Source organism: Uloborus diversus, chromosome 10, assembly GCF_026930045.1.
Source record: "Uloborus diversus isolate 005 chromosome 10, Udiv.v.3.1, whole genome shotgun sequence".
In the NCBI taxonomy this organism is placed as follows: Eukaryota; Metazoa; Arthropoda; class Arachnida; order Araneae; family Uloboridae; genus Uloborus; species Uloborus diversus.
Window position 1 is genome coordinate 69,751,626 of NC_072740.1, and position 15,527 is coordinate 69,767,152.

Genomic DNA, 15,527 nt, shown 5'->3' on the forward strand with positions numbered 1-15,527 from the left:
GTCTTTAATTGGTGCGAAGGAGTTTTGATCCACGCAAGTGCAATGGTGGAATCTGACCACAAGATGACTTCCTTGATATTCATTTTCAAAGATTTTAAGGTTTTTTGTGTTAATTCTGCGAGTAGATGACAAGCGGAGAGTTCTAAACGGGCAATTGACATTTTCTTCAGTGGAGCTACCCGAGATTTGCTACATATTAGATGCGAGGACACTTCATGAGATTCAGAAATGCTCTGAAGATAAATAGTTGCTCCGTACGCAGCTTCTGAAGCATCTGCGAAACCGTGTAATTTTAATGTGTCACCGTCTTCATTTTCTAGGTAACGCTGCACTTTAATATTTTCTATCTCCTTTAAGGATATCACAAAATTACGCCATTCGGTTGCGATTGAATCTGGTAACTTGTCTTCCCATTTTAGTCTAAGTAGCCACAGTCTTTGCATAAAGATTTTTGCGTTGCATATTATGGGGCCAATTAAGCCAAGAGGATCATACAATTTTGCAATGTCAGATAGAACGTCTCGTTTGGTGTAACTTATCCTGGGTTTCAAGGAGACCTTGAAGGAAAATTTGTCTTCTGTTGGGTTCCAATTTATCCCTAAAGCTTTTTTCTCATTTTCCGATTTCTCGTCAAAACTATGATTTTCTCCAGCCGAATTAAAAATGGAATTGCTGACATTTGAGCTCCATTTATAAAAAAACATGCCACTGGTTTTAAACATTTCCAAAAGTTGTTTTTGGACCTCTTCAAATTCCTTAATGTTTGAGGCTCCTGATACCACATCATCCATATAGAAATCACTTAGAGTTACAGCAGACGCAAGAGGAAATTTTGATGCTTCATCATATGCAAGTTGTTGAAGTGTTCTAATAGCTAAATAAGGGGCACTTGATGTCCCGTATGTTACAGTCTTTAACTTAAATGTGAGAACAGGGTCTTCTGCCGTCTTTTTCCACAAAATTCTTTGGAGATTTTGCTGAGATGGATGAATTCCAATTTGCCTGTACATCTTCTTAATATCGGCTATGAATGCGTATTTATGTTTGCGAAATCTGACCATTATGTCAAAAATATCTTCTCGGACGTCACCTTTCAATAAAATATCGTTAAGGGATTTTCCAGAAGTTGTTGCGGCCGATGCGTTGAAGACGACACGTAATGGAGTTGTCCGATTTTCTGGTTTATATACTCCGTGATGCGGCAGATAATAAGATTTTTCTTTGATATCTTCATCTGAGATAACTTCCATGTGATTTAGATCTTCGTATTCTTGCATGAAGTTTTGATATAATTGCATCATTGTTGGTTTGTTTTTCAATTGCTTCCAAAGGCTTTCAAGTCTTCGTTCTGCATTTGCTCTGGAATCTCCTAAGCAGGAAGGTTCTTCTTTAAGAGGCATAGAAACAATGAATCTACCGTTATTATCTCGATTATACGTTGACGTAAAATATTCTTCACAAAATTTCGCTTCTTCGCTAATGATGCGTTTATCGTCTTCCACGTTTTCAATGTTCCAAAGTTTCTGAATACTTTGTTCAAGAAAGTCCAAACTTTTAACAAAACCACAAAATTTAAATTCGGATGCGCTTGTGCTTGTTCCAGTAGCTATATAGCCAAAAACTGTCTCTTAAAATCTTAAATCCGGTGAAGGGGTTCGAAATTGTCCAGTTTTTATGATTTCCCAAAGCAACTCTGCGCCAATTAATAAATCAATTTTATTTGGAGTGCCAAAACCCGGATCTGCTAGGATTACGCCTGGAGGCAATGTCATATTTTTTGTACTTATGACGCAGGATGGGATGACATCAGTAATTCTTGAAAGAATTAATAAATCTAATTTTCTATTAAAAGTGCGATTTTCATTCGAAATTACTGCTTTTATTTTTGAAAATAGTTTCACTGAACTACCATTGATGCCCGAAACGGACGCGTGAAACCTTTCTTTCCTTAAATTCAATAAATCAGCGAATGCAGCTGTAGTGAAGCTGCTTTGGGAACCACAATCTAGGAGAGCACGTCCAATAACTGGATTTCCAGAAGCATCTAAAACTGAAACAAGTGCAGTTGACAAAATCACATTTCGCTCTGCTGAGGGAGTATAGCCAGCGAAAGTCCTAACGTCTTGGACAGCGGGAGAACCATTGTCAGGGGCATTGTCTGGGAACTGCAATTTTTCAATTGTATCCAAAGACTGGAGAGGGGGTGTGGGTTTCGTAGTCTCTCTGACTTTGTGCAATAAGCTGTTATGCCTTTTCCCACAAGTAAAACAGAAATGTTTGGATTTACATGAATTAAGTTGATGCTGATAGCTTAGACAGTTAGTACATAAATTATGTCTCTTTACTGTGTTCCATCTTTCTTGAACATTAAGCTGTAAAAACTGCTTACATTTAAATATTGCATGATCGGGAGATGAACATAAAATGCACAAATTTTTATCACTATTTATCATTAACGATTTTAGGTTAAATTTTTGTTCTGACACATTTTTTGAGGTTTTATGATAAACATTCCTCGATACATTGTCCAAAACTTGACACCTTTTTTCTAAAAATGATAGAAGCTCTTCCAGTTTCGGAACTTCTTTGGAGCTTGCGTTAAGCTCAAATTGCTTGCGAGATTCTATGTTTAGTTTTTCTAAGATGATATTTATCAATAAAATATCACTTAAATGATTTCTCTCATATTTGAGGACTTTAAGGGCACGAATATTTTTATTAATAGTGTCAATTAGATGTCTAAGTTCTTTAGTAGATTGTTGCTGAATTTTAGAATACTTAAGAATAGAATTTACGTGTGTTTCTACAATTATTCTTTCGTTTTCATATCTTTCTTCTAAAGCTTTAAATAATGAGTCGTAAGTGTCTTCTGCTGACATTAAATGTTTTGCTTCACCGACTAAGCAAGATTGTAAATATTGAAGTTTGTGTACATCTGATAATTGGTTGTTACTATTAATTATACTATTGAATTGCATTTTAAAATTGTTCCATTCTTCAATTTTACCTGCGAACTTTGAAATCGAAAGTTCCGGTAATCTAACTAATGCACTGTTTTTACTTTCATTGGTAGAATTATTTTCTTCATGCGTTGAAAGAAATGTATAAATTCTAACCTCTAATTCTTCAGTTTTCGATTCTAATTCCTCGAGATCCTTTTCAATTGGAGGCAAATCTTCATCTTTTTCAATTAGCTGATAATACTGAGAACGCAATTCTGAAGCACTTTCTTGAATTCTTTTCAAGGCTTTAAGTTTAATATCCAGTTCAATTTTTGAAAATGTCCATTCTTTGTCCTCGAAGAATAGTCCTAATTTAGTTACTTGCGTTTTTAGTGCGCCCTTTTGGCGGTTTAAGGCAGTTATTTTCGCCATTTTCTACTGAGAACAACTGTTTTGAAGTTCTGTAATGCGATGCAAATAATCAATGTTCTGCTGCGAAGACGGACCAATTTGTTCGATAGCTGCGATAGCGGACTGTATTTTTATGCGGAAAGGTGCTGGTAGATGCGGGGTTGTTCATATTTATGCGATGCGATGAAATTTATGCGATATAATGAATAAAATAAGACAACTGACCACACATCATCCTTGTTCCACCATTTATTGCGACTTAAAACAAAACAGAATGAAAAATGCATGCCAAAATAAAAACTCGTCTGCAGATAAAAATCGTCTGCGTTATCATTCAATTCAGAGCAAGGCTAAACTTAAGCAGCGGAACTTCCCTTAACGCTAAACACACAACAGTATGGTTTTTTTTTTTTTTTTTTTTGATCGATCTTGTTACCTTTGAAACTAACAATTACCAAAAGAATAAATGAAATAAGAATAATAAAATCAAAAATAAGCAGTATCTGAAATATAATTCAAGTTTGTTAAACTTTTGATTTTGAAGCTTTTTTCAGAAGCCTTTGTCATTACAATCGCCTTCGCGACCAATAATTTGAATCTGTTTTAATACAGTTATAGTGTGTAGGAAATGCTGAATAATTGTTAAGTGTTTTCTTTTAACATTTTATTCTTTCAGAATCATGTTGAATCTCAACCTCATGAAGCTCCAAAAGGTCCACCAGTTACAGTTTTTGTCGGAAACATTACTGACAGAGCTTCAGATGCTTTAGTTCGACAAATATTGCAGGTAAATATTTATATGTAAACAATGAAACTATACCTGAAAAATGTCACTTGATGCAGCAGCGAAAAAACTTACATAAGTCTGCAATGTGGATTAAAAAATCAAACATAGCCTTCAAAGTAAATTGACATTCATATTTCTGTGACTTACAGTGTGAAAAATATAGAAAATCAATGTGTAAAATATAATTTGGAAAAAATGCATTTCAGAAGAAAAAGTGAAAAAATTGAGATTATCTTTTTTTTTTTTTTTTTTTTTTTGTGTATGTATGTGTGTGTTTCTATCAAAAAGTTGTCCAAAGCCTCTATTTCATTTTTTTAAACATTATATTTAGCATATTAGCTGTAATTTTTATGTTTTGCATCTGTTTTTAAGGCAATTCCTGGTGTTTTTTTATTATTATTATTACTATTTTTTTTTTTGTTTTATTTATTTATTTATTTTTTTTAATGATTATTCTAATGTCAATTTACTTTGAGACTCATTTCCTTACAAAGTTTTTATTTTCCTTGGAATAAGTTAAATAATAAAAACTGGTAGTAATGTTTAACTACTAAATATATAGTAATTCAATTTATTTTCAAGGAAAACATAAACATGTTCCAGAAATTATTTCAAGTGTTGCTGAGCTGATAAACTAAGAATTGAATCATATGTTTTTTTTCCTACTATGTTTACTTCAGTTTAGATTTATCTTTTGGGAATCACTCAAAACCCCAATTACGAATTAAAAAATGAAAGAATTAAAAAAAGAATAAAAAAGGAAGGAAGTTAGTTAAAATTAAGGTATGATTTGCAAAGATTTATTGAAGATTTGTAACCTCACACAGGAGTTGTTGCTTTATCTGAGATATTATATTCTTTCCAGGAGGAAGGGAGCATTTTTGCAATGCATTACGGGTCTTCAAAAAGCAATATTGTTTTCATTGAGTAATATTTTATCATAGTGATATTTTTTTTTATTATTTTTTGATTCATTCTCTTTCAGCAGTGAGTTGTAATTTCAGAACTTAATGCCATGCATATAAGATATTTATTTTTGGATTTGAGTGTTAAAATATGTTTTCAAACTGAAAATTGTAACTATTACATGCCTTCAGAATGTTTTCTTTAAATTGTTGTTGATATATTTTCTTCAGGTTAATATTTTGTTATTTCAACAATGCTGTGTATGAAGATGGAGGGGGGAAAAAAAGATCTAAAACCCTTGAGGGTACCGAAATTTTGGGCCTCTAAAGATAAAATATTTTTTTATGTGTGGCTGAGTTATGGTAGTCTTGCAGATTTTTTTTAAAAAATTGTCCTGAGTTATTTCAAGCAACTATAATATATTAAATTTCTGTTAACAGACCCTTAATCTTTTGTTCACTCTATTTTTAGCGATGTGGAATAGTTCTGAATTGGAAGCGAGTTCAAGGGGCAAATGGGAAACTGCAGGGTATGTATTTACAAGTAATTTAAAAAGCAATGACAAGTTTTTCACCAAAATATTTTTACTTCTCAAAATTGTTTCATGGGAGAATTCACAATATTTTCCTTTTAGCCTTCGGGTTTTGTGAATATGGCGATCCAGAATCTGCTCTTAGAGCAATGCGATTACTTCACGATTATGAACTTGGAGAGAAGAAATTAGTTGTAAGTTTTTTACTTAAACTTATAATATTATAGAAATAAACATAGTTGTCAATTTTTCTTTTTTTTAATTTTATTTTTTATTTATTTATTTATTTATTTATTTTTTTTTTTAATTTTTCAATGTTATTTTAGGTTAAAGTAGATGGTAAAACCAAGGAAAAATTAGATGAATATAAAGCTAACAAACTTTCAAAAGTACAAGATGAAGATGAGAAAAAAACTGAAGAGAAAGAGGATAGTAATAAAGAAGAAGGTGAAACCAGTGATGATGCATTAGATGAGATGACAAAACAAAGAGATAACACAATTATGACCAGCCTACAATTATTGGTCAATGCTCATGCACTTGAACTGAAAAAACCATCAGATGATAAAGGTTTTTCCTTTTTTGATATTTAAAGCAAAATATTTCATGTAATAAATAAAGCTAAGCATAGAATGTCTGTAACGTGAAGTTTTAAACTACTCAGGGAATCATATCTAAATTTGTCAAAGACTTTCAGCTAAATTTTAATACCAATTACAAACTGAAGTAAAAAGTAGTTAATTTTTTTCCTTTTCCATCTAATGTAACTCAATACTTTATACATTTTGTCATAAAATTAATTTGATAAGCTGTTAGTGTTAAGAATCTTAGTTTGAAAAAAATGATAAGAATTATTGATAAATGTTTTTTACTATTTAAGTTTTTCCTTAGCCATCATTTCATACTTTTCAAATTATGAACTAGAAAAGTGTTTAGTATCTTGATCAACCATAAGAAAAATCTTAGAAATTTGAATGTTAAATAATGATTATTTAGTATCTGTCTTTTTAATTTTGTTTTGTTTGACAGATATTCCTCCTCCATTGCCTGTAGTCGTTCCACTGGACAAACCACAGAATTCAGGTAACAACAGTCCAAAACCACGAAGTGACTATGAGAGATTGAAAAAAAATGTAAGTTGTCCCTCTAGTTCTCAAAACAGAAATATGCATTATGCCATTTACAGTCAAGTTTTTATGATAGCTTAATGTGAGGTGTGGGCAGATCAAAGACTTTTTTTGAAGAATTTTTACCTGTTTTGGGAAAGTTAAGCTCAATTGCCAGCAGCTTAAGATGCTCAGATTTCTTGAATATGATTTTTTTTCCCATTCAAAAGGGGTTGTATTGTTTAAGCAGCACTTTGACATTGCATGACGTTGATTACTGAAATTTTAATCCTAGGTTTATTGCAAATTTGAGAAAGTAACGCTGTTATACAAAATTTTAGTGAGACCTCATTTGCATAGCTGCCAACTTTTACGATTTTAGTTTAGCTGTTGGGGCATTCCACGGTATTTTTGACATTATGTAGAGTCCGTAACATGACCTTTTTCTGCCATAATTTTACCGTTTGATTTGCAAATTATTTTATTTTAAGCTGGTGTGTTGGTAGGAAAAGATAAAAATAAAATAATGTGCTAATCAAACAGTAAATTAAAAAGTTATGGCAAAAAAGGTCACATTACAGACTCTACATAAATGTCAAAAATACCTTGGAATGCCCCTGTTATCAAACGTTACAAGCCTATCCCAACTTTGTATGCACTTTGAACAATGGGATTTTAGCACATACACATAAATAACCAAGTGTTGACAGTTCTTTTTTACTCCACCTGCATTTTATCCTCTATTTAAGACTTGCATGCTCTTTTTATTTTATTACTCCACCAACTTACAAATAAAAAACATCCAGTTGCATTTGAGTTAATTCAAGCAAACGCCATTTGTAAAATTTATCTTAAATTTTTACCAGTCGTACCAAGGATATACTTCACAAAAATTTTAAGGAAAAATTTATTTTATCTGGAAAGATTAATGATGTTTAGGATGGAGATAGATTTCAGGAACCAAACAATTCTATTGTTTTTTGGAAAAAAATCAGACTTGGAAAATTTGAGTTGTTCAAATACAATTAATTTCTGCTTTTAAAGTTTTTTTACATGCAAATAGTTTAATAAAGTTTAGCACATGCAAATATACTGCATGCAGTTAGTAAAATTTAAAAGACTGATTTACTTGTTAGTTGTTGAGACATAATTTTTACACATTGAATTTTTCCAAAGTTGGCAGGTATGCATTTGGATTATGCTGTTTATTTTTGTTTTCTTATATTTTAAACGAGATTACTTTATTGGAAAAAAAATTTCAGAAGCTTTCCACATTATAAATACAAATACAAATACAAATGTGACGACCAGCAACAGGCTCTGGGCCCAGTAGGCTGGTCCTAGTCAATTAATTAGTCCTCAATGAAGATCAATGGCCCTCTTAAAGCTATCCACTCCCTTGCTCATTACCGCCTCTTCCGGTAAGCTATTCCAAGTGCCCACGACCCTGCTAAAGTAGTAGTTTTTCCTGATTTCCAAGTTAGCCTGAGATTTAAATAGCTTAAAACAATGACCCCTTGTCCTGCTTTCCCCGCAAAAATTTAATCCATTTACATCTTTCATTTTGATAAATTTAAATAACTGAATCATGTCCCCTCTGACTCTCCTTTGCTCCAGGCTATACATGTTAAGCCTATTTAGTCTGGTATCATAATCTAAATCTGAGAGTCCCCTTACTAATTTAGTTACCCTTCTTTGAACCCTTTCCAATACGAAAATATCTTTCTTCAGATAAGGCGACCAAAACTGAACAGCATACTCCAAATGAGGTCTTACTAAACTCCTATATAAAGGCAGAAGAACTTTCTTAGATTTGTTTGAAATAGATCTCTTGATGAACCCAAGCATTTTGTTGGCTTTGTTACTAGCAATACTGCACTGTTGACTAAACTTGAAGTCCTGATTTATAAAGACACCCAGATCCATAACATTTTCTGCCTGATTTATGACTGAACCCTGTAAATGATATCTCATACGCTTATTTCCATGACCTAAGTGTAGCACTTGACATTTCCCTACATTAACTGCCATACCCCATTTATCTGCCCACTTAGTAATATGATCTAAATCCTCTTGCAGCTGTTTTACTTGTTCTTCATTTTCGACAATCCCCATAACTTTTACATCGTCAGCAAAACAATTCATGCTTCCAGAAATATTTTCATTGATGTCATTCATAAATATAATAAACAAAAGAGGCCCTAACACTGATCCCTGAGGAACCCCACTTAAAACATCACTCCAATTAGAATGATTTCCTCTCACAACTACTCTTTGCTTCCTACCAGTAAGCCAATTTCTAACCCAAAGTAAAGTTTTTCCTCCTATTCCAATGTCAGCTAACTTGCTGAGAAGAGCAACATGCGGTACCTTGTCAAAAGCTTTTTGAAAGTCAATATAAACAACATCCACACATTTTTTGTTATCTAAAGCTGAGGTAACCTTGTCATAGAAATGCAATAAATTAGTTATACTCATTATATTCTACTTACTTTCTGATGCGATGACATTGTGGTGAGAGTGAACTTCCCTGTGACTTAGTGATAGCATAATTATCTGTGGCGTAATTATCACTGTAAATGTGTATATAAATATTCATTACAGGGTTGGCAAAAAGCCGGGTTTTTTTTTAAAAGCCCATGGACCCAGGGTTTTTTTAATAAAACCCAACTAAAGCTGGGTTTTTAAAAGAAATGTGGGTTTTTTGTCTTTTCTTAGGGAAAATGTGGGGTACTTGTAGCATATTGTTGCGTAAGTATATGGACAAAGCAAAAAAATTGTCTTGGGGTAAAAAAAGCTGGAAAATGCAGCGTTTTCTGAAGAAAAGTAAAAAAGACGACGAAACCCAAGAATGGTGAAGTTTCAGATTTTTTAGTTTCCATGATTACCAACAATTAAGGCAAAGTTACTTCTCGAGTGATAAAATCTATTGTTTGTAATTGCTACATTTTTTTTTTTTTACATTTTATTTTATTGTATTTCATTTTGTTATATAAAACTACTGTAGAACCTCAAGTAGTTTAAATCCTTTTTTACTGAATTCCAGCTTAATCAAGATATTTCTTTGAATTTTATGTTGCCTATTTTTCTATTTCTGTGTACAGAGTAAGATAATGAAAATGCTGTACATCTTATTCTGTTTTCTGTTCGACCGTTCATAAAACCTGTTAATTTCTAAAAAATATACCTTGTTTATTCGAGATTTGTGACGTGTTGGTTTCCAGAAAATATTTCACACGAAAGCCTTTCGGCTAGAGTAGTTTCCTCAGTACAATCTACAAATATTGAGAAAATCAGAGGTGATAGGACTTAGTCAAGATAATTTGAGTTATTTATTGACCAGTTAAAGAAAAAAGTTAAATACATTTATTTAAAATCTTTGAAGTAATTTTTTAATGCTGTTAAGAGTGAAGAAATACTATTAAAGTTCAAAATTCATTTTTTATGTCCATTGGGTGTGGTGAAGAGCAAATAAAAAAGAAGTATAAATTGAAAGTATTTAAATTAATTAGTTTTTTAAAAAACTTCTTGGAAAATTTTGAAAAAACCCAAAAGTGGGCTAAATAATGGGTTTTTTCAAAAAAACCCATTGGGTCCAACCGAATTGGGTACAATCTGGCCAACCCTGATTCATTAGCAAAAAAATATGTATATAAATGTTTTAATAAGAACTCCACTTTATCCTATAAAGTTAAATCTTGGAAACCGCTCAATATTGATCCATTCACCTGGATTTTTTCTTCTCAATTATAATACCACATTGGATAGATGTTATTATATATTTGTGGCTTTTAAAAAATTATTTTACATTATTGCATGTTTTCTGTCTTATAATAGTATTGGGGGATTTTCCCTGTATCAATCTTATCTAAGAATTCATAGTAATTTCTTAAAAGATTCCCTTGATCTAAAGTAGTACTAATCACTTTTTTATTACCATACATCTACAATTTTAAAGCTAATCATAACTTTCTTGTATAATTTTTCAAATCTTTTTTTTTTCCTCAGGAACTGGATGAAATGGATTTAGAAGAAGATAAAAAATCTCTTATACATCGAGAAATTGATAAATTCCGGGATACTTATAAGGTAATTGTCTTACTTTGTGTGCTTGTGTTTAGGGCTTTCTTCAAACCATCTATTTTATTCGTGTCAATTTTTCAAGGTTATGCGTAGGAAAGTTCTCCAGATAGTTTTTAGCTTCTTGAGACAAATTTTTCTTCATTAACAAAGCACATTTATGAAATTTTTCTCAATTATTAATTTATTTTCTCTATTTTCGTTGAAAAAAAAATCTAGCATCTGAATAGCATTTTCCAATTAACAGTAATAAACCTGTAGATGTAACAAAAGTCTTGCGAAATTTAATTATTCTACTTTTTTAATTTGACTTTTGAACAATTTTAAAGTTTGAAAATGCTCAAATGAAAATTGGAGTTGATTTAGTTCAATTTTCTTCAATATGATTGAGTGCAGGTTTCTTTCTTTCTGTTGTTTGTACATAACAGACCTTGCAATCAGAAAAATGTTTTAGAGAAGCATTTAACTTTAAAATTATGTTTATAATTTTGAAAACTAATTAAGTAAAAAAGATAATACTTTAGCTCATAGGTAGTTAAATTTTTGGTGGATAACAAATAAATAAATAAAATTTTAGAAGTATGTGTTAGCTAACTAAATATTAGAATTCAAAACAGAATGCAAAAAAAAATCAAATATTAAGATTTAAAATTGCGAAGTAACGTTTGTGCCAAAACTAGGACGTTTAGATTGTTTGATGATGCCAATGACATAATTTCTTAAATTTTATTTTTCAATAAATGTATTACATTCAATTTAGCTTATTTAATGGTGGTCAAAATAATTTTTAGGGATACAAATTGTTATACAAGACTGTATGGGTGTAAATGCTATACATGACTATACATAGACTATTTAAATCATCATATTGTGTAGTTAGGTTCAACAGTAAATGGGCAAAAAATTGTATCGTACATTGTGCATGTATTAGTGTGTGAATGTGCAAAAATGATTGGTGCCAATGGATTCAGCTTAAGTTTGTTATATGATTCCCCAAACACTAGGAATAAACCTTGTTGATGTTAAACAAGCTACAACACGCCACTAAATGGGCTACGCTGTTTAATTTTATCTAGGAGTTGGTGAGTAAATTGGCACTTTAATATATGTTGTTGACACTTATTTGACTTCAAATATCAAAAGAAAATCCATATAAGGAATGTTTAGTTCATTTCTTTGTACCATCCGTTTTGTTTAGAAGGAAAAATCTTTTATAATGTGTTATGTTCCAAACAAATATGTATCACTAAACTATACTTTTATTACGCTTTAGCTGAACCACTTCGCTGGTTTTGTATTTTAAGAATTTTAAATAGCTCCATGTGCTTCTCATTCATATTATTTCAAAATTTTCATTATTCTATTTACTGTCAAAACAAAAGAAGAAATCCTAAACTTAAGTGTCTTGTACTATTAACGTTCTAAAAATACTTCCTGGCGAATATTTTTTCGTCATGATTAGTAAATTAATGTTCTGTTTAAAATGTTCTTGAAACTTTATTTAAAATATCTTTAATTTGATAGTATCCGACTGATTACTTGGTATAACTCTGCATGTAATAAGACTTGGGAATTTTTTTATAAACTATTTTTAAAGGATGAAAATTTTGCATAAGATTCAATTCATATGAATGAAATTTAATGCAAATGTTATTTTAATTGAAACAAGTGCTTTATTACAAAGCAAAAAGTTAGTTTTCATAGATTTAAAAGAAAAAAATAAAAATCATTTGTTCAAAAATAATTTCAGAATTTTTTTTTTTTTACTTTCAAATGTCTAATTTCTTTTCTAATGCTGATTTTCACATAAAATAAAATTGTTTAATATTTTATTACATGCGAAAATGCATTTTCTCACTTTTTGTGAACAAATAGCATAATTTTTCATGTATAAAAAATATAACTATAATCTAAATTACACAAAACAAATGTGATCAGTTCCATCACATAAACATCTACACTGCTTTTATCTTTCCTTTACAACTTAAATGACCAATAAGGTAATTGTTAAATTAACTTTCTTTCCATCTAATTCCTTTATGGCATATTTTAAAACTAATTACACATTTCTTCCTAAACATTATAGTTAAATGTCTATGATGGCATGCATTCTTCTGTGTAATTAGTAAAAGTAGGTACTAAATATTGTTAAATGCATTTACTTAGTAAATTTTACTGTCAAACTAGTTTTAGCTGTGGTAAGTTGCCACTCTTTATTCATTTTCTTCTGATTCAGATGTAGTTAACGTTAATATTAAATCCGATACAATGCCAGCGTAATGTTATTGTAATTAGTAGTTTAATTTCTCACTGTATTTACGCATGTTATCTTTCATAAACATAGTTCTGAATTGACAGCATAAATAATTCATCTTTTTACATAACTTAAATTTTCTTATTTTCAATTAAATTTTTAAAAATAAGTTTCCTTTCACTTTCTCCTCAATTTTCCAACTTGCCTTTTATTCATTTTGATGGTAAACGGTATATTTATAAGAATCTTTTATCGTTAATATTTATTAACGTCTTGAAGTTCTTTGAATATTGAAATACATATACATACATATCGAAAGCTTTCATGATATTAGATAGAGGTGAGTTTTCAAATTTCTGAAGGGAATATTATTTCAATATATCATAAGGTTATTCATAGCTTAATACAGGTAAGTGCTGTTTAAAGATACCTATCTATTTATTAAATTTTATTTGCCAAATGATTTAGTATAATTTTCTTATCTCTTTTTGAAAGGTATTTTTAACCTTAAATCATTTCTCTTAATTAGTCTGAAACCAGAAATTCTATTTACTTCAATGTAAAAACTCTTAATACTGTACAGTCTCATAAATTCAGAATCTTCGGGTCATGGTGTTTTCATTTTTTGTGTTCATTGCTAAGTTTAAAGGATAAATGCTATGTTTGCACTATTAGTGGCTTTTTATTCCTCATTGACCAAAGGGGCAACGATTGGCAGATAATCAGTGAATATTTCTTGGAAACCTTCAGTTTACTTTTCTGAATCTTTAAAACAGTCAAAATGATCACTGCCATCATCAAACTAGTTCCATACTGGAAAAAGATATATTAAAATCTTAATCCCTGTTTTAAATCCATCTCGGCATTTTTTGCAAAACGTCATTTTTAGATCAACATCTGTTATCAACTAAGTCGAAGAAAACACTTTGGCTCCATAATTTTTTTTCTTCTTATTATTATTTTAATTAGCAGAAAATTTGATCCAAGTGGTTAATGCACCATTTATTTTCTTTGAGAGTAGCGAACTAATATCTAAAAATATTTGGAGACTATACTGTATTTAGAATTTATAAAAGGAATGTTTTTACATTTTTCTAAAGTGTTTTTCTTTTTAAGTTTATAAAAAAATCTATAATATTTAAATTCTAAAAAATTTTAAATTTAGTCCTTGATTTTGAATTGTTTCTTCAAACTTAAATCAATTTTGTCTATTTCATTTTAATTTTTAATCATTTTAAGAGAAATGATGTTAAGAGTCACACAACAAATTTCATGACACATTGGAACAGCACTTGCTTTTTTAATCCTTTTCACAAGATTGTAAAGTCCTTGTTTTTTAAGCAAAAATAGTCTTTTATTTGATATCTGAGAAAAAACTACTGTATTAAGTTTCCAGTTAACGTCTGGGAGTGAAGAATGCTCTCTCCAATGAAGAAGCTGCCTACAATTGGATATTCAGAATCTGTTTTGCAAGTTATATTTTGTTGTTATATTTTATAAAACTTAGTCTGTCATAGAACTTTCAAACTTGTGTGTCAAAGAAACTTGTCAAGTTTCATTTGTAGAAACTGAAAAAAGTAGCTATAATAATAATAAACCATAGCAACTACTAAATACATAGTTTCAAACATGTTTGGAAGCTCTAGTGACATTTTTACTAAATGTTTTCATTGTAATGATTGTTAAATGTTTGAATCTTTATGTTTAATTTTTATGTATTTAAAACAGCAGTGTTTTCAAGCTAGTAGTTGATATGACTTAAAAATCTTGGAAAAATCTTTTGAATTAGTTACTTAATTTTTGTTGTACTTAGCGTGTGCTTCTAAATGCATTTTTTTCTGCTTTGTAAAGTTGCATATAGCGATGTAGTATTAAAAAGTTTTTAATCAACTATTATTTTTATTTCTTGCATAAATTTGTTTTCACCATTTTTTATATCGACCTCCTCTAACAGTTAGGCTTGATTAAGTATGAAAGCAGAATCTTGAATACAAAAATAGGCTACAATGTTATGTTCATTTCAGCTACTGGCTTCCGAGACATTGCATTTTACGTTGTTAAAAAATCCATTTGATTGTTTATTATTCGACATAAGTGTATATAAGTGAACAAAATTTTTTATTTAAAAATTTGTAAAGAATTGTTTAGTTTGAATATGTCCTTCGCGTATTTAACCAATCTTAAACTTATCTTGAAAATGGCATGTAAATTTTAATATTATTATTCCCTTAATTTTTTTATTTCCCTGAGTTTCAGTTTAAAACCTTCATTGTTCTTTAATTCAATTTTTTAATAAGTAAAATAGTATCATGCCATTCCGAATATTTTACATTAATTATCACTAGTTTATGTTTATTCTCTGATAAGTTATATTTCACAGCCTAACCAGAGTCAAATACTTCTCTGACTGTGGGTGGAAAATCGCATCTGAGGCTGGTTCGTTTGGTAAAAATTTTTATTTGCTGAAACTTGCCAATTAAAAGCGAAAATGTTTTTTCACTAACTTAAC

General features: G+C 30.2%; 1 protein-coding gene across 1 annotated transcript in view; it reads left to right on the plus strand.

Annotated features, from left to right (window-relative positions):
- The window catches only part of LOC129231041 (RNA-binding protein 25-like), an 84,108-nt gene that overhangs the window by 41,565 nt on the left and 27,016 nt on the right, over positions 1–15,527 (plus strand). The window contains exons 2-7 of the mRNA XM_054865289.1: positions 4,030–4,140; positions 5,518–5,575; positions 5,681–5,772; positions 5,905–6,148; positions 6,608–6,711; positions 10,693–10,773. Coding sequence (XP_054721264.1) covers positions 4,030–4,140; positions 5,518–5,575; positions 5,681–5,772; positions 5,905–6,148; positions 6,608–6,711; positions 10,693–10,773 — 690 coding nt within the window. The remainder of the gene's footprint in view (positions 1–4,029; positions 4,141–5,517; positions 5,576–5,680; positions 5,773–5,904; positions 6,149–6,607; positions 6,712–10,692; positions 10,774–15,527) is intronic.